The sequence below is a fragment of the Melospiza georgiana genome, chromosome 7 (genome assembly GCF_028018845.1).
Source record: "Melospiza georgiana isolate bMelGeo1 chromosome 7, bMelGeo1.pri, whole genome shotgun sequence".
Lineage (NCBI taxonomy): Eukaryota > Metazoa > Chordata > Aves > Passeriformes > Passerellidae > Melospiza > Melospiza georgiana.
The window spans coordinates 18,177,060-18,195,589 of NC_080436.1; the positions used below are offsets into that span (position 1 = coordinate 18,177,060).

Sequence of the window (18,530 nt, forward strand, 5' to 3'; positions counted from 1 at the left end):
AGCCACACAGTCTGTATCTTTAGACTCAGTACAGTGGTACCGGCTTCAAAAGTATGATTAATGCAAATTGCACTTTCTTTTTCACACTGTAGAGTCACCTTATTTTAGCAAGGAGTTTCAATCCATGGAAGTCTTGAAGGATTCTGATGTGGTTTTGGAGTGTGAGGTGCTTGGCACGCCTCCCTTTGAAGTGTTCTGGGTGAAAGATGATAAACCCGTGCGGAGCAGTAAGAAGCACAGAATAAGCATTGAGAAATCTTTGATTAGCCTCCACGTTTTCAGGTTTGATGCTTCTGATGTTGGGGAGTATCACTGCAGAGTAACAAATGATGTTGGGAGCTGCCTCTGCCGTTCAGAGGTCACGCTGAAAGGTTAGTGCAAGGTGCAGAACACCAGTAGCATGCTCTTATCCCAGTGTGGTTTTCCATGCCACACTGTTTGTTACACACCAAGCTTATATAACCACTTTCTTCCTGCCAGAGCCTCCACAATTTTTGAAGAAGATAGAAAACATTAGCTCCCTTCGAGGGGGAACAGTTGTGTTTCAGGCTGCTATTAAAGGTTCCTTGCCCATCACTGTGTCGTGGTTGAAAGACAATGATGAAGTGATTGAAGACAACAATATCAAAATGACCTTTGTGAACAATGTTGCCACTCTTATGGTGAGATCTATTGAGCTGAAACATGATGGGAAATATTTCTGTCAGGCTAAAAACGAGGCAGGAATTCAGAGGTGTTCTGCTCTGCTGACTGTCAAAGGTTGGTCTTAACCTAAGGCTTGCAATGATCTGGGACAGTTCCCTTGTGATTTTTACAGACATGCTTAACACTCTATCTCCTTGTTTACAACAGAACCTGCTACAATTGTGGACAAGGCTGTGTCAATAGATGTGACTGAGGGAGACCCAGCAACCTTGCAGTGTAAATTTTCAGGAACAAAACCTATTACAGCCAAATGGTTCAAAGATGGCAAGGAACTGACGTTGGGCCCAAAATATAAGATCAGTGTTACAGATACCGTCTCAGTCTTAAAGGTGCTTTATGCAGATAAGAAAGATAGCGGAGAATACATTTTTGAGGTTCAAAATGATGTTGGGAGCAGTAGCTGTTCTGCCAGCATTAATGTCCTAGGTGTGTATGGGCTTTTTCTTATAATTACTTTTAGATACCAAATCTTCTGTCCTCAGCTGACATGTGCCACAATCACTGTTGAATTTTTATGTTTTGTCTTTTTACTCTGTCTTGGATAGATCTCATTATACCACCTAAATTCACCAAAAAACTCAAGAAAATGGACAGCATTAAGGGGTCTTTTGTCCACCTGGAGTGCATAGTGTCTGGTTCGCATCCTATAAGTATTCAGTGGTATAAGGATGGTCAAGAAATAACAGCAAGTGAAAAGCACAAATACTCTTTCCATGATAATACTGCGTTTCTGGAAATAAATAAACTGGAAGGCACAGACAGTGGCTCTTACACTTGTGAAGCAACAAATAAAGCAGGAAGCAGCCAATGCAGCGGGTTTTTAACAGTAAAAGGTTTGAGTTCCTTCTTTGTCTTCTGTTAGGTCTCTCATGCATAGTTTTGGATTTCCCCATCTCAGAGTAATCCCCTTTCTTTCTTTTTGCATGTGATAGAGCCACCATATTTTGTGGAAAAGCCCCAGTCTCAAGAGGTTGTGCCCAATGCTAGGGTTCAGTTCAAAGCGCTGGTGAAAGGGTCTACTCCTCTGCAGATAAAGTGGTTTAAAGACAGCCAGGAGCTCCTATCTGGAGCCAGTCGATCTGTCTGGAAGGATGACACTTCTAGTGTTCTGGAGCTCTTCTCAGCTAGGACATCTGATTCTGGGAACTACACTTGTCAGATAAGCAATGACGTGGGGACTGCAACCTGCAAAGCAACTCTGTTTGTAAAAGGTGTGCAACCCAATCTTCTAATTTTTTGGGTTCTGATTTTTATGTGCAGTTTTGGTGGGAGGGAGAGGAGACCTTTTAGCCTTTTTTTTTTTTTTTTTTAATTTTGGGGGTTTTTATTCCTACCTTGCATATCATAAAGCCTGAACTTCTCTGTCCATCTTCTAGAGCCCCCCAGATTTATTCAGATGCCAACTTCTGTAGTAGCTTTGCGTGAAGGACAGTCCACCACTTTTGAGTGCCAAGTAGTAGGCACGCCAGAGATCCACATTACATGGTACCTGGATGGAAATGAAGTGACTGACAAAGCTAAGTACGGCATCTCCTTCATAGATGGTTTAGCCACTTTGAGAGTCACTCAAGCCAGAGTAGCAGATAGTGGGATTTATGTTTGTGAAGCCCACAATGATGCAGGTAGCGAGAGCTGCAGCGTCGAGCTGAAAGTAAAAGGTTGGTTTTGAACATCTTGTCATCTCTGTCACATATCTGGGATGAGGAAGTAGGAGATACTTCTTCTCCCCTCAAAACTATTTGAAGTTATTATCTACTTTCCCCTCATTCTTCTTTATAGAGCCTCCAACCTTTGTTCGGGAGTTGCGTCCCACTGAGGTAGTGAAGGGCTCAGAGGCCACACTAGAGTGTGAGGTGTCTGGTACCCCTCCATTTGAGGTGAAGTGGCTGAAGAACAATAAGGAGATGTTCAGCAGCAAGAAATACACCATCTCCACCAAAGAATCAGTATTTACTCTTACTGTGGCTAACTGTGACATCTCGGATGTTGGTGAATATCAGTGTATTATATCCAATGAAGGTGGGAGCTGTTCTTGCAGCACAAGACTCAGCTTAAAAGGTCAGTCGTCTAGGAAGCACACCTCAATTATATGCCTCAGCTAAAGTGTAGCAAGGGGGATTACTTTATATGATCTCTCTTTTTCCTCTTCCCTTTCCATGACCTCTCTTCTGAACAACAAACAAAACTCACACCACAGAACCACCATCCTTCGTCAAGAAGCTGGAGAACGTCACTAGCGTTTTGAAGGGTGATGCATTCTTTCAGTGTGTCGTAGCAGGTGCTCAACCCCTATCTGTGTCATGGATAAAAGATGAGAAAATACTAGAAGATGATGAGCATCACCACATTACCTTCGAGAACAGGGTGGCCACACTGAAGCTTACTAATGTTGACCTCAGCCACAGAGGGAGATACACCTGTCAGGCAAAGAATGAATCTGGCGTGGAGAAGTGTTTTGCTTTGCTTTTTGTACAAGGTGTGTACAAATCGTAACCTTGATGAGTACTTGGAAAGTCAGTTCCCTACCTATGTAACTAACTACTGTAATTTTTATACTCTTTATACCTCAGAGCCTGCACAGATCATAGAAAAGGCTAAATCACTTAAAGTCACTGAAAAAGACCCTGTGACTTTGGAGTGTACTGTGGCTGGGACACCAGAGCTCCGAATAAGATGGTACAAAGATGGCAAGCAGCTCCTGCCCAGTAGATACTACACAATGAGCTTTGAAAACAATGTGGCCAGTTTCAGGATTGAACCTGTATCAAAGGAGGATAGTGGCACATACAGTTTTAAGGTTGAAAATGACTTCGGAAGTAGCACCTGTGAAGCTGTTCTGACTGTGCTAGGTTTGTATTGCCAATCCATCAAGGAGGAAATGAAAAATAGTCTCCGTGAAAGATAAGCAAGAAGTTAACTGGTGTGTTTTTGCTATTTTTTTTTTTTGTGTTGGGCAGATCAATCAATTCCTCCTGTATTTATCAAAAAGCTAACCAAAAAGGATACCATTCTGGGATCTTCTATCCAAATGGAGTGTAAAGTCTCTGGGTCACTCCCAATTGTTGCAAAATGGTTTAAGGATGGAAAAGAAATAACTGACAGTGCAAAATATAGAAGCCTGTGCCATGAGAACACTATGTCACTCGAGATTGCTAACCTAGAGCTGGCAGACAGTGCAAATTACACATGCAGTGTCTCTAATGTTGCTGGAAACGATTCTTGCAGTGCTGTCCTGACTGTGAAAGGTTTGAAACTCTTTTACTACTTCTTATCTATGATAAATGCTGGGAAAATCTTATACTAACACTCTTATACATCTTAATATTAACACTGGAAACGGTCCCCATGCTTGCCTCACTGATTTTCTTCATTCTTAGACATTTCTGATGTAACTGTGTCTTTTTCTTAAAAACTGCAGAGCCACCAAGCTTCTTAGTAAAACCTGAAAGCCAGCAAGCCATACCAGATTCAACAGTGGAGTTTAAGGCCACACTGAAAGGAACACCACCCTTTACAATAAAGTGGTTCAAAGAAGACTTAGAACTTGTATCTGGTCCAACTTGTTTCATTGGGATTGAAGGTTCAACTGGGTTCTTAACCCTCTATTCAGTGGATTCTTCTAGGAGTGGGCACTACACTTGCCATGTTTCAAACGATGTTGGCAGTGACTCTTGCACTACAACACTGTTGGTAACAGGTGTGCACTCTTTCTTGTTGTGTTGTTATCTTTTTGTCTCCTTCTTCTCCTTTCTTTTTGTCAAGCCCACCTTGGTGATCTTTGACACACTGCCAAGTGAATTCTCTACCCTGTGTTTGCAACCCACCGTTGTTTGGCTCTTTTCCCACCATTTTCTCTCCAGTATTATTTCAGATCTTCCTGACCCCACTTTTTTTGGTTTTTTAGAACCCCCCAAGTTTGCTAAGAAGCTAGAGGCAACAAAAGTAGTCAAGCAGGGTGATTCAGCCCGGCTTGAGTGCAAAGTAAGTGGATCTCCAGAGATGAAAGTAGTGTGGTTCAGAAACGACCATGAAATAGTTGCCAGTGAAAAATTCCGGACATCATTCATTGACTCTGTGGCGGTGCTTGAAATGAATCATCTCAGCACTGATGAGAGCGGTGACTACATCTGCGAAGCTCACAACCCTGCCGGCAAGGCCAGCTGTAGCACCAAAGTCACAGTGAAAGGTTAGCCGTCCTCTTGTTTTCCAGCTGCAACTTATTTTTCCCCTGGTGGCTGTATCCCTTAGAAATACACAGGAACATGAGATTAATTAATTTCAGGACTGCCCTGTTCTTGATGCCCCCTCATCTTCTCTGCCAGTGTCTAAACAAGAGAGATGATGTTCTTAATGCAGATGAGTACTAAACTAGTTTTTCCCCAGTTCTACAATTTTAATATCCAACACAGTTTGTAGTGGGAATTTCTATATAAAGAAGCTGACATACAAAGAGAAAGAACAAACACAAACTGACTAGTGTCAGTTTTACACCCTGTGTGGGAGATTAATACCAGCTAAATGAGACCTGTACCCTCTCTGCCAAATGTCTGTTTACCTTTTTAAAAGGGGAGTTAATGGCTCTTAATGCTCCCCTTTGTACAAGCTCATTTCATATTGTGCCCAGAAAAAGAGGGAAGTCTTGCCCATTCTGTAGTTATTCTCAGCAGTCCCATTTTCCAGAAGCTGGTATCTGTAGACTCTTTGTTGATCAAAGAGCTCCAGACTACTTTCTAAATGTTCCTTTCTTCCCTTGTTAGAACCTCCTGTCTTTAGCAGGAAGCCTTCTCCAGTAGACATTGTCAGAGGCTCTGAGGTTAGCCTGGAATGTGAGATTTCAGGAACACCTCCATTTGACGTTGCCTGGTACAAAGACAGGAGACAAATCCGCAGTAGTAAGAAGTACAAGGTTACAGCCAAAAACTACCACACGAGCGTTCGCATTCTTAATGTCGAAGCTGCAGACGTTGGTGAATATCAGTGCAAAGCACAGAACGATGTAGGAAGTGACACTTGTATTTGCACTGTGAAGCTGAAAGGTAAAGTACTGGTACATGTGTCTTCTGCAGCGCTCCCAAGGGCACTGCATTGCTCTTCCTTGTGGAAACACTGTGAGTATTTACTATAACTGCGTATTTCTTCTTCAGAACCACCAAAATTCTTGACTAAAATAAACAGCATGACAGTTGTGGTTGGTGAACCAGTAGAGTTACAAGCAAGAGTGGAGGGCTCCCAGCCAATTTCTGTGCAGTGGCTTAAGGACAAAGAAGAAATTATCAGAGAAAGTGAGACCACAAAGATCACATTTATAGAAAATATTGCAACTTTGCAATTTGTGCGCACAGAGACCAGCAGTGCTGGAAAATACACCTGTCAGATCACAAATGATGCTGGAAGTCGCGAGTGTATGGCTACCCTAACTATTCTAGGTAGGTAAAAAGCACAAATACATGGAAGTTTCTTTTTAAAGTTAGAAACTTGGTGCTTTTTTTATCAGCTGTATCCTTTGCTTATGCCTCTGAGTTCAAAACAAAGAAAACAGAATCTTTCTCTCCCCAACAAGCAGAAGTCAGGTTCCATATTTCCAATAGTCCAGCAATAGAGTTGGAAGGAACCACTCTATATTTCTGTCATGTCTTTTGCTCATGCCTGCTTGGAGAGAGAGATTAAAATATTTTATATTTTAAATGAAAAGATACTTTAAAATTATTTTAAATATTTTTACTTAGTTTTGGAAAGTATTTAAAATTTACATTTTTAGAGTAACAAAAAGGATGGGGAAAACAGCTGTAAAAAACTCCACACCCCAAGAAATCAAAATTTCCTTAGTATCAAATGTGTAAGCCCCATCTCATAGTGTATAATACTTACTGCTAATACTTATCAAACCCTGTTTTAACCATATATATTACCCATCTCTCCTTCCAGAGCCTGCAGTCATTGTAGAGAAAGCAGAGCCAATGAAAGTTACTATAGGAGATGCCTGTACTTTGGAATGCAAAGTAGCAGGCACACCACAGCTTTCCACTGGGTGGTTCAAGGATGGCAAAGAACTGACCAGCAGCCAAAAATACAGAATCACTTTCCTCAATAATGTATCTACACTTAAAATTATGGATGCAGAAAAGGAAGATGGTGGATTGTACACTTTTGCTGTGCAAAACGACGTGGGGAAAAGCAGTTGCACAGCATCAGTTGATGTTTTAGGTTGGTTGGGAAGCTTGTCTTCTATCTTTTACAAAAGCTTTTGTTTGGCCATTCTCTGTCCTTTACTCATTTTCTCTCTAACCATGGATTTATTATGTTTTCTTATGCAGACCGAATCATTCCTCCTTCTTTCACAAGAAAACTAAAGGACAGCCCTTGTGTTCTGGGTTCCTCAGCACTGCTGGAATGTAAAGTGTCAGGTTCACCTCCTATTTCTGTTGCCTGGTTCCAAAATGGACTTAAGCTAGTCAGTGGAGAAAAACATCAAATGTCCTTTTCAGATAACCTATGTGTTTTAGAAATTAATTCACTGAGTCACTCAGATACTGGCACTTACACCTGCAAAGCTACCAACACAGCTGGCTCAGATGAATGCCGTGCTGTATTGACTGTACAAGGTGGGTATATAATGATCAGGAAGCTCTCTGAGCTATTCTTTTGCTCTTTCTCTCTTGAAATTATCTGCAGTCTTTTGTAAATATTCTTGGGGACAATTATTGACAGAAAAATAAAGATTTTGCTCTTTATCTTCAGTAGGTGTGTGGAAATACCAGAGCTATGCTGCAGCAATTTGTCTTATCTATCTTTTTCTTTTGTGTATTTAGAGCCACCTTCTTTTGAGAGGACCCCAGAGCCTCTGGATGTACTGCCAGGCACAAGCATCACTTTCACATGTGTTGTCAGAGGAACCCCTCCTTTTAAGGTTAACTGGTTTAGAGGGGCCAATGAACTTGTGCCAGGGGACAAATGCAATATCTACTTGGAGGAGTCCGTTGTGGAGCTTGAGTTATTTGATGTAACTCCTCCTCAAAGTGGAGAGTATACTTGTCTAGTGACTAATGATGCTGGCAGGGTAAATTGTACAACACACCTCACAGTAAAAGGTTTGTAAAGATGATGTCTCTCCATTTACCTTTAATTATTGTTTCCTTCTCTCCATTTGGCATGTTGTGCTCAACATTTGTGACTTACTTTCATTAGAGCCAGCTGTCTTTGTAAAGAAACTGAGTGATCAGTATGTGGAGCCTGGCAAGCCCATCATCCTAGAGGGCACTTACACAGGCAGCCTGCCCATCTCTGTGACATGGAAGAAGAATGGCCACACCATCACACAATCTCAGAAGTGTAGCATCACCACCACAGAGAAATCCTGCATCCTAGAAATACTTGACAGCACCAAAGAAGATGCAGGAGAATACACTTGCCATGTTGAAAATGAGGCAGGAAGAGATGTTTGTGAGGCTGTAGTCTCTACCCTAGGTGTGTGCTCCCTTTGCTTCTTTTCCTTGCCTTTTTTTTCAAGTGTATGCTTTCCAAAACCTGGCACACAATAAGCCTGTCTAATTGCTTCTCTTTTTTTAGAACCTCCCTACTTTGTTACACACTTGGAACCTCTTGAGGTGTCAGTTGGGTCTTACACAACATTGCAATGCCACGTTGCTGGAACACCAGAAATTACTGTGTCTTGGTACAAAGGTGATACGAAACTCAGGTCTACTCCTGAGTATAAAGTTTTCTTTAAAGACAATGTTGCTACACTTATCTTCAACAAAGTGGCTAGCAGCGACAGTGGAGAATATATCTGCAAGGCAGAAAACAGTGTAGGAACTGCATCTACAAAGGCTCTCTTAACAGTTCAAGGTGATGATTTTATATTAGCTTGCAAAAACTCTTTTTGTCTTGCCAAAATATAAAAAGTTGCTTCCTGGGGTGTATTTATCCTTTACTTGCTTTCTTCCAGAACGCAAACAACCACCTTCCTTTGCAAGAAAATTAAAGGACCTCGAGCACCCTGCTGGTTTGCCCCTTAAGCTCATGTGTCGGCTCAATGGCTCAGAGCCCATTACTGTCACTTGGCACAAAGATGGTGTGCTGCTAAAGGATGACCACAATGTGCACACATCCTTTGTAGATAATGTTGCAGTGCTGCAACTGCTGCGAACCGAGATGAATCACACTGGGCAATACACCTGCACAGCCACCAACTCTGTGGGCACTGCCACCTCAAGTGCTAGGCTCACAGTGGCAGGTGTGTTGGCTTATAAAACTTTTACTTGTATCACAAGCTCCTCTCTCTTATTTCATGCATGCAATGGTACCTGTGTGTTGGATTAGCTTTTTTCTGAGGTATGAGTATTACATGGCATTTTTGTGTTTCTAGAACCCAAGCAAGCACCTGTCTTCGACATCAAACCAGAATCTATTGATGTGCCTTTTGGAGAAAGTGCTGATTTTGAATGCCATGTTACGGGAGCCCAGCCAATACACATAACGTGGTCCAAGGATGGTCGGGAGATCCGAACTGGAGGAAATTTCAATATTACATTCACAGCCAACACAGCTCACCTTCGAGTGCTCAGAGTGGGTAAAGGAGACTCTGGCCAATATACTTGCCAAGCTAGTAATGAAGCTGGGAAAGACTTCTGCTCAGCCCAACTCAGCGTCAAAGGTATTAAGTCACCTTTGTTTGTGCATTTTCTTTCTCTTGAGTAAAGAGATCTCTTTGTCTTTGATCTTCTACCATTTCTAGTTTAGAAATATATTGAAAGTAGCTTTCTAGACTGCAGACATAAATCATGTAATGACCTTCTCCCATCATACTGTGTAACTGCAGAAGGTTTGTGTACCTGCAAAATCTCGAAGGAGAAAGGTATCTGTGTGAACCTGTTTGTATGGAGAGTTGTACTCTCACTGCTTTTTACTTTAATAACTGTAGTCACTGTGGTAGTCACTCATAGCAATTGCTATATGGAAAATTATTAGTAAATACAGCTCTACCTTGCATTTGTTGGCCTGCATAGGTGACTCTTTCAAGTTTGATAAAGATTTCAGTTGGAGTTCTGAATTGTTGATTTAATTTAGACTATGAATCAACTAATTTCTTAATGCAGAAATATACTTTAAAGATGTCTAAGCAAGTGAAATGACCCCTACCGTGTTTCCATTGCTCCCAGGGATGAAGGGCTTGTCAAATCTTTCACGTTGTCTGGGGACCTCTTGTTACTTGTTACCACTCAAAGGTAACAGCAAAATTCCAATTGGGTGGAGCAACCATTCTTTGTGTATCTTTTACGGCTTCAACTGTCCGATGCAGCAGGGTCCAAAGCTGGCAGAACAGAGTTTTGCTTGTTGTCTTTGCCTTCTTTTCTTCATCTTCTGTATTCCCTTGAGAGGAAACTCTGGTTGGAGATGCAGCCAACTTCTGTAACAATTTTATTTTTGTGCTGTAGTACTCTTGTGCCTCCTAGAACTCTTGCTCGGTGCTGTAGATTTCACATGGCAAACAGGTAAGTTGTCATTCTCTACATACTTATTCTGTTCTGCAGAACCTCCCAAGTTCATCAAGAAGCCTGAAGCTTTGCGGTTCGTGAAGCAGGGGGACACAGTTCAGCTTGAATGTAAAATCAGTGGCACACCAGAGATCAGAATCGTGTGGTACAAAAACGATCAGGCACTCCAGGCAAGCGACAGGCTGCACATGTCCTTTGTAGACTCTGTGGCAACGCTGACCATCCTGGGTGCCACTGCTGAAGATGCTGGGGATTACATCTGCGAAGCCCACAACTCTGCAGGCACAGCCAGCTGCAGCACTTCAGTCACAGTGAAAGGTTAGCACAAGCTCCGCACTCGGCCAGAATCCCTGGCTGCCAGGCTGCTCCCAGCTGCACTGCTGCTGCAGAAACTGGTGTCTGCTGGGCCAGTGTCTCTCCAGCTGCTCTTGCATTTAAATGCTGATGTGTTTAAGCAGCAGTGATCAGGCAGGAAATAGTGCTGGGTGTTCAGCACTGTGCAGTCATTCCCTCGTCTCTCCATTTAAGTCAGTTGCACGATGAACAAGGCAAGCTTTTCAGATCACAGCAGAAACATGGACTAGGTGGAACACCAGCCATGGTGAGGAAGCTGGGAATACTTTTCAGCCATCCCTCTGCCTCCTTTTTATACACAGTGTTACTGACAGGAATGAAATTTAAGAAGGAAGAGGAGGCTGTGTAGCTGAGCTTCACTGACTGTAGCTTTCATGACTAGAAAGAGTGGGGGTAAGGATAGAATGTAAGATGGAATGACACCCTAGAGTGCAGGGAGAGTGGCCTTTGGGGAAGGACACTGAGCACTGATTCCAAACAGGTGCAGAAGTATCACATTTTCTGCCCTTTCTGCACTCTGAATGCTGGGATTTTTTTAGAGGGGAGGCCACATATTTAAAAGCAAGATATGTGTTTACAATATAAGCGTAGGCTCCCTTCCTGAATATGTTGCTTCCTGCTACTATCCGAAAACTCACCCAGAGAAGGAAGCTCACACATTATGATGTGATTCTTTTTTTATAGAACCACCTGTTTTTAGCAAGGTGCCAAGCCCTGTGGACACTCTTAAAGGCTCAGATGTTATCCTTCAGTGCGAGATAGCAGGGACCCCACCCTTTGAGGTGGCTTGGTTCAAGGACCGGAGGCAGGTCAGGAGCAGCAAGAAGTTCAAGGTGACAGCAAAGCACTCCATTGCCAGTCTTCATATTCTCAATTTGGAAGCTCAAGACACTGGAGAATACCAATGCAAAGCTATGAATGAGGTGGGAAGCGACACTTGCACCTGCCCAGTGAAATTCAAAGGTTTGTATGCCAGAGGATCAGCATCACTGCCCTCTTTTCTTGATCTCCTGACTGTCACTTTTTCAACCAAGCATGTATGATTAACTATCCTCTGCCTCCTTGTTTTTGCTATCAGAACCTCCACGGTTCGCCAAGAAGCTGAGTGACACGGCAATCTTCATTGGGGAGCCAACAGCCCTGCAGGCAGTAGTGGAAGGATCCCCACCAATTTCTGTTGTCTGGCTCAAGGATAAGGGTGAAGTTATTAGGGAGAGTGAAAATGTTCAGATGTGGTTTATGGACAACATTGCAACTCTTGAGATTGCCAGTGCAGAGGGAACTGACGTTGGGAAGTACATCTGTCAGATCAAAAATGACGCTGGCATGCGGGAGTGCTCTGCCTTTTTACAGGTCCTAGGTGGGTATAGCCTCTTCCACTAGAGGTACTGTCTCCTACAGCTTGCACAGCTGGCTCTACCAGCCTTTGCCTTCTGCTTACACCCTGTGCTCACAGGTTTGTGGGTAGATTTCCCTGTGACACACAGACCCCTCCCTTCCTATTTCAGAACCAGCAGTCATCTTAGAGAAGACCGAGCCGATCACAGTAATGGCTGGCAATCCTTTTACCTTGGAGGTCAAAGTAGGAGGAACACCTGAGCTTATCACCAAGTGGTACAAAGATGGCAGAGAACTAAAGAGTGACCGCAAATACCAAATTTCCTTTTTCAACAATATATCCACTTTGAAAGTCTTTTCTGCAGACAGGGGAGACAGGGGCTTGTATACTTTTGAGGTGCACAATGAAGTGGGGGACAGCAGCTGCACTTCTTCAGTTGATGTTTCAGGTCAGCTCTATGTCTTTATTGTTCACTCTTGTCTTTAAAAAAATATTTTAATTTTTTCCCCTTTTCTCTCCCTTGAAAGAAATCTCAACACTTGTCTTCCTGTTCTTCTGCCCTGTCCTACTTAGATCGCCTCGTTCCTCCTTCATTCTCAAGAAAACTAAAGGAAACAAATGGGGTGCTGGGATCCTCTGTGCTGCTGGAGTGCAAAGTATCTGGCACAGCTCCCATATCTGTGTCTTGGTTTCAAGATGGGAATGAGATTGTTAGTGGAGAAAAACATGAAATCTCATTCTTGGATAATGTTTGTGCTTTGAAGTTGAATGCCCTGGATGTCACAGATACAGGGTCATATACATGTGTGGCAGCCAACGTGGCTGGGTCTGATGAATGCAGTGCCTTCTTGACTGTACAAGGTCAGTGGAAGGATACTGCCATGCCTTCAACAAAATTCTTATTCCCTCATCTCTCTTTTCTCTGGTTTTGCGTGGTTTCTTTTTCATGGTTTGTTTGGTTTGGGTTTTTTTCCCATGGTTTCCTTTTTTTTTTTTTTTTTTTTTTTTTTGACTCAAACCTGCTAATTTTCCTCCTCACAGAGACCCTCCTATTAACATCTTTCTCCCTCTTTCACTTCTTTGCATGATCCTTAGAACCACCTTCTTTTGTGAAGACACCTGATCCCCAGGAAGTTTTGCCTGGATCAAATGTGACTTTCACCGGCTACATCAAGGGCAGTACTCCCTTCAAAGTGACCTGGTTCCGAGGCATCAGGGAGCTGGTGCCAGACAGCAACTGCTCCATCTCTCTCCATGAGTCTGTGGCACAGCTGCAGCTGTACAACGTGGAGCCAGGCCACAGTGGGGACTATGCCTGTGTGGTCACAAATGATGCTGGCAGTGCCTCATGTACAACACAGCTCTTTGTGAAAGGTGTGTTTGGGCGTGTGTGTGAATGCACATTTATCTTCATTCACTTCACATAACTGCCTGCAGCTCTTCTACATCTGTCCCTCTTACTATTGATTCATACCTCCCCACAGAGCCTGCAGTCTTTGTGAAGAAATTAAGTGATTTCAGTGTGGAGCAGGGGAAGTCCATTGTGCTGGAAAGCAGCTACATTGGCACCCCTCCCATCTCTGTCACCTGGAAGAGAAATGGGATGCCCATTTCTCAGTCTCAACGCTGCACTGTTACAACTACTGAAAAATCTGGCATTCTTGAAATCTTCAACAGCACAAAGAACGATGAAGGCGAATATACCTGTGAGGTGGCAAATGAGGCGGGTGGGGATGTTTGCCACAGCCTTGTCTCCATCTTAGGTATTCATCACCCCTGATCCCCCTAACACACCCCAGTGATGCTCTGCCTCTGCTCACCACGTTCTCTCCTTCCCCAGAACCACCTTATTTTGTCACGCACCTGGACCGTGTGGAGGTGAAGGTTGGCGAGCCCTTGACCTTAAAATGCCAGATTGGCGGTTCACCAGAAATCAAGGTGTCCTGGTACAAAGATGACACCAAACTCAGATCAACACAGGCTTACAAAATGCACTTCAAGAACAATGTGGCAACACTGGCATTCTCTGCTGTAGAGGATAGCAACATTGGAGAATATATCTGCAAAGCAGAAAATAGCATCGGCTTTGCCACCTCCACAGCTTTGCTTGTTGTTAAAGGTGATGGGCCAAGAGCCACTCTTTTGTGGGGTAGTTTGTAGGAGCTCTTTGTTGTTTACAGAAAGGGGGTTTTAATAATTTCAAAGATAATTAATTCTAGGTTGGCTGCTTACTTATAGTAGTGATTATTATTGTTTTGCAGAACGTCAACTTCCCCCGACATTCACCAGAAAACTTAAAGATATTCAGGAGGTGGTTGGTGCCCCGGTGACATTTGACTGCCGCATAACTGGCTCAGAGCCTATCCAGGTGTCTTGGTACAAGGATGGGGCTCTCTTAAGCGACACTGATAACATGCAATCAGCCTTCTTAAATAATGTTGCGACTTTACAGATCTTAGAAACTAGTATGGATTACTGTGGCCAATATACTTGCTCAGCCCAAAATGCTCTGGGGACTGCCTCTTCCAGTGCCAAACTTCTCCTTACAGGTTTGTAGACCACACTTTAATGAAAATCTTTTGTATGTCTTTGCTCTTGTACTTCTCCACCCTTTTCCCCACTCTACCAATCGTATGGCGGCTGGGGACAATGGGCATGGCATGGTGAGGCAGGCTTGGTGGTGAGCTCTGCCATGCTTTCCTCTTTGCAGAACACCTACGACCTCCCTTCTTTGATGTCAAGCCAGTATCAATCGATGTGGCACTAGGGGAAAGCGCAACCTTCAAGTGCCACTTGACTGGTTCTGCTCCCATGAGGATTACTTGGACCAGAGACAACAGAGAGATTCGTCCAGGTGGCAACTACAAAATGACACTGGTGGAAAACACGGCCAGCTTGACAGTCCTCAAAGTTGGTAAAGGGGATGCTGGACTCTACACCTGCACTGCCAGCAACAGTGTTGGAAAGGACGCATGCGCAGCTCAGCTGGCTGTACAAGGTATTGCCGTGGGCTCTGGTGTTTATGAGGCTTTCTTTGCAAGGCAAACACCTGGAAAACACATTCTGTCCTGAATGCAGACGTGTGTGACTAACAATTTTTAAAAGAGGTTACTCTGAGATGTCTTATTTCAGTTAAATGTTATTGTAATACTTAAATACTTATATTTCTTCTGCTTTGGTATAGTACCTGATTTTTTCTTATCAAAGGGATTCTTCCATTGAAACATTAACTCTTATTACTCTGTTGCGCCTTTATGAATGGTTCTGTTGGACAGCAAAATCTATCTTTCTAAAGTCTTTCTCCAGCAGTGACAGTCACTAGGTTGCCCAGGGGAGTGAAAGGAAAGTGAGAGAAATTCAGTTTACTTATGAGGCTTAGAAGTATTTTTACTGCATGTGCAGGTCCTGCAAATAGCTTTGCTCTTTCACAGACTGAAAACATTGCAAATTGCTCTTCTAAACAGCAAAACTGGGGGATTTGGTTTTATATCCATCCCATCCAACACTTCACCTCTCCTTACAGTGTGTGGATCTAAAAGTAAAATCCAAATTTATGAATGGCTCAGACTGTCTTGGTGCAAGTGACACGTATATTAGTGCCATTTCCTCAGTGTAGGTGGAAACATATTTATAGCTGTTCAGGATATTTCAATTTTACTGATTTTGTAAGAGAAGAAGTGTAACATACGCTGCTTAGATTATGCCTGAGTTAAAAGGTCCCTGAGTAAAAAGGTTAAAAGTTAAAAGCACTTTCTTTCCTCTTTTTTGCTTTTTTTTTTCCTCTTTCCTCTGTACGAATTTGGAGTGCAGAGAGGGGGGGAAATATTTCAAGAGTAAATCCTTTTAATCTGTATGAAAAATAACACAGGAAACTGAGCTACTAGTAGCAAGATTTTGTATTAATTATTTGTCAAATATTTTATATATATATCAAGTTTTTTCCAGCCATAAGCATCTTGGTGGGGGTAAATAGTAAATAGTGCGTAAGATTGCCTCACCTGGATTCAGTAATAAGTAGGGCTGCTGTGTTATGTAGCTTGACTTCCAAAATGCATTGAAAAATTGTAGCAAGAAATCAAACCTCTTTAAAAGATCTGAAGCCTCTTTCTACCACAATAATTCTGTTTATTATTAATTATATCATTGCTAATAGCTTTATTGGAACACGAATACCATTTCTAAAATGATCACAGCTGACTTTTTTATTTTTTTATTTTTCAAATCTTTATTTTTAAAATCCCAAGGAGTATTATTATTTTATTTTTTGATCCTGAATTTACTGACACTTTTTAGTGTCAGTATTCTTTAGAATTTGTACAGTTTCTCCAAGGCTGTAAAATTACTGATGTTGATTTTTTCAACCAATTTCTATAGAACTTGAAAGGTCAATCTCTTTGGGTGCATTGATTTGCATGCATTTAATTTGGGCTTATGCTGCGTGTCTCATTTCTATGACATGCTGCCTTTTGTTTGTAGAATTAAGATCTTTTTTTTTAATTGACCTTGAAAACCTCACAGCTTTTTATTAACTTTCTCACTCTAGTATATAATGTTCCCAATCTGTAGTTTTAATAATTGCTTTGTGTTCTAGAACTGCTTTACATTATAAATATGTACCTTATTAATGTGTAGACCCTCATTTTTTGAAAGGAGTGGAATCAGAGTGTGACTACTCAGCAGCTGTTAGTGTGCAGATAAATAATCAACTCTTTCTCAAAGTGAAATCTGATAATAAATTGCTAAGGTTCCAAATCATCATTTCTATTTCTAGAAACTCAGGAAGTTTTGTTTCTAGCAACACAGGATGTTTTGCAACTGTCCCACAGGTTGAAATAATCCAAAATTAAAGAGATATTCTTCCTACACTTCACACAAAGAGGCACTTCATCCTGTTTTGCAGGGAGATCTGTTTGTTGTGCCCACATTACCACCTCTTGGTTTTACTAGTTATAGCTTTGATCTATGAGCATTTAGTCTTGTGATTCGAATCATCTAGATGCCACTTCTGATGAAAAGTACCAAATTTCCACTCCTTTCCCCTTCTTATGGAACAAAATGTAACCACCTGTTTTACTTTTTAATCACAGACATTTAACACCAATTCTATAAAACCAGCCATCTCGCAATTCTCCTCAGCATGATTATTTCTAAGCTCTTTTGTTTGCTACCTAAGCTCCTTAACTTTGATTCCTTATGTGCAACTTCATGTTTGGTTTTGCATTAAATGTGTGAGGGGTTATAATGCAGATACATTCATTGACTACATTAATTATTAATCACAGGATATAAAGCAATTGCTATAATACTCAACATAAATGCTTTTAATAAAATTTTTTGGCTGAACAGTTGGATTATTGCATTTGCATCAGGCATTTTGATTACACATATATAACAAGAGCATATTTTGTAAAGAAAACCACGCACATCAATTAATCTGTAATGAATACATACAAGGAGAGGTAAAGTGAGTCAGTAAACTAAGGAAAAACTCACTGAAATGTATATAGAAAACTTGTTTTCTTCTTAATCTGGATTTTAGACCAACTTGAAATAATCTAAAAAAATTTCATAGCAATGGCAAAATCAGAATTTTTGCTTAAGTCCCTAAATTTTGCAGTTTCAGTTACACATCTCTCTGCTTATTCAAACAATTAGTGCAGTTTAAAGCATCATCTCTCCTTTTTGGCTTTCCAGAACCACCAAGGTTTATTAAGAAACTAGACTCCTCAAAACTTGTGAAAGAGCACGATTCCACAACGTATGAATGCAAAATAGGTGGATCTCCAGAAATCAAAGTCACCTGGTACAAAGGTGAAACTGAAATCCATCCCAGTGAAAAATACAGAATGTCTTTTGTGGACTCAGTGGCAGTCATTGAAATGCACAACCTCGGTGTTGAAGACAGCGGTGACTACACTTGTGAAGCTCAGAATCCAGCGGGTAGTGCAAGCACCAGTACTACACTGAGAGTAAAAGGTCAGAATCTCAGATCTTTCCTTCCCTTTCTAACATTAAGGGTCCTCCTTTAGGAAAAGCTCTTAAATCCCACTTTCTCTTGTCAGAGGTCAAACTTTCTCTTGTCAAGAGGTCTACTCTTGCCTGAGTAGATGGCAAATCTCTTGTCTGTTTTTGGTCTCTGTGGCAGCTCTTTCTTATCTATTGTCTTTGCTATTGAGCATCAGATGAGTTATTTCAATCTTCTGTCTTCTTTAACCTCTTTTGCTTAAATAACACAAATGATAACTCTTTTTTCTTTCTTCCAGCACCCCCTCTTTTTACCAAGAAGCCTCGTCCAGTTGAGACCTTGAAAGGGTCTGATATTCATCTGGAGTGTGAGCTTCAGGGCACTCCTCCATTCCAGATTTCATGGTATAAAGACAAACGAGAAATTCGGAGCAGCAAGAAGTATAAGGTCATGTCTGAGAACTACATAGCTAGCCTTCACATTCTCAGTGTGGATACTGCAGATGTTGGTGAATACCACTGTAAGGCTGTAAATGATGTGGGAAGTGACTCTTGTATTGGCTCTGTAACACTAAGAGGTTTGTACAAAGATTGGCATCTTCTTGGCATTTCTTTGTTCCTGAAATTCTTCTGGTACTTTTCCGCTCCTGGCAGGGTTCTTTACTGTTAAATAT

The 18,530-nt window shown here is 41.8% G+C and overlaps 1 protein-coding gene across 1 annotated transcript in view; it reads left to right on the plus strand.

The window, feature by feature from the left end:
* TTN (titin) overlaps positions 1 to 18,530 on the plus strand; it is a 235,893-nt gene that overhangs the window by 56,367 nt on the left and 160,996 nt on the right. The window contains exons 52-84 of the mRNA XM_058028137.1: positions 93 to 371; positions 481 to 759; positions 853 to 1,131; positions 1,251 to 1,538; positions 1,638 to 1,916; positions 2,082 to 2,363; positions 2,485 to 2,763; positions 2,903 to 3,181; positions 3,276 to 3,554; positions 3,663 to 3,950; positions 4,124 to 4,402; positions 4,610 to 4,891; positions 5,463 to 5,741; positions 5,850 to 6,131; positions 6,631 to 6,909; positions 7,020 to 7,307; positions 7,515 to 7,793; positions 7,891 to 8,169; positions 8,272 to 8,550; positions 8,651 to 8,938; positions 9,071 to 9,358; positions 10,236 to 10,517; positions 11,238 to 11,516; positions 11,632 to 11,913; positions 12,062 to 12,340; positions 12,466 to 12,753; positions 12,988 to 13,266; positions 13,377 to 13,655; positions 13,733 to 14,011; positions 14,154 to 14,441; positions 14,603 to 14,890; positions 17,587 to 17,868; positions 18,156 to 18,434. Coding sequence (XP_057884120.1) covers positions 93 to 371; positions 481 to 759; positions 853 to 1,131; positions 1,251 to 1,538; positions 1,638 to 1,916; positions 2,082 to 2,363; positions 2,485 to 2,763; positions 2,903 to 3,181; positions 3,276 to 3,554; positions 3,663 to 3,950; positions 4,124 to 4,402; positions 4,610 to 4,891; positions 5,463 to 5,741; positions 5,850 to 6,131; positions 6,631 to 6,909; positions 7,020 to 7,307; positions 7,515 to 7,793; positions 7,891 to 8,169; positions 8,272 to 8,550; positions 8,651 to 8,938; positions 9,071 to 9,358; positions 10,236 to 10,517; positions 11,238 to 11,516; positions 11,632 to 11,913; positions 12,062 to 12,340; positions 12,466 to 12,753; positions 12,988 to 13,266; positions 13,377 to 13,655; positions 13,733 to 14,011; positions 14,154 to 14,441; positions 14,603 to 14,890; positions 17,587 to 17,868; positions 18,156 to 18,434 — 9,297 coding nt within the window. The remainder of the gene's footprint in view (positions 1 to 92; positions 372 to 480; positions 760 to 852; positions 1,132 to 1,250; positions 1,539 to 1,637; positions 1,917 to 2,081; positions 2,364 to 2,484; positions 2,764 to 2,902; positions 3,182 to 3,275; positions 3,555 to 3,662; positions 3,951 to 4,123; positions 4,403 to 4,609; positions 4,892 to 5,462; positions 5,742 to 5,849; positions 6,132 to 6,630; positions 6,910 to 7,019; positions 7,308 to 7,514; positions 7,794 to 7,890; positions 8,170 to 8,271; positions 8,551 to 8,650; positions 8,939 to 9,070; positions 9,359 to 10,235; positions 10,518 to 11,237; positions 11,517 to 11,631; positions 11,914 to 12,061; positions 12,341 to 12,465; positions 12,754 to 12,987; positions 13,267 to 13,376; positions 13,656 to 13,732; positions 14,012 to 14,153; positions 14,442 to 14,602; positions 14,891 to 17,586; positions 17,869 to 18,155; positions 18,435 to 18,530) is intronic.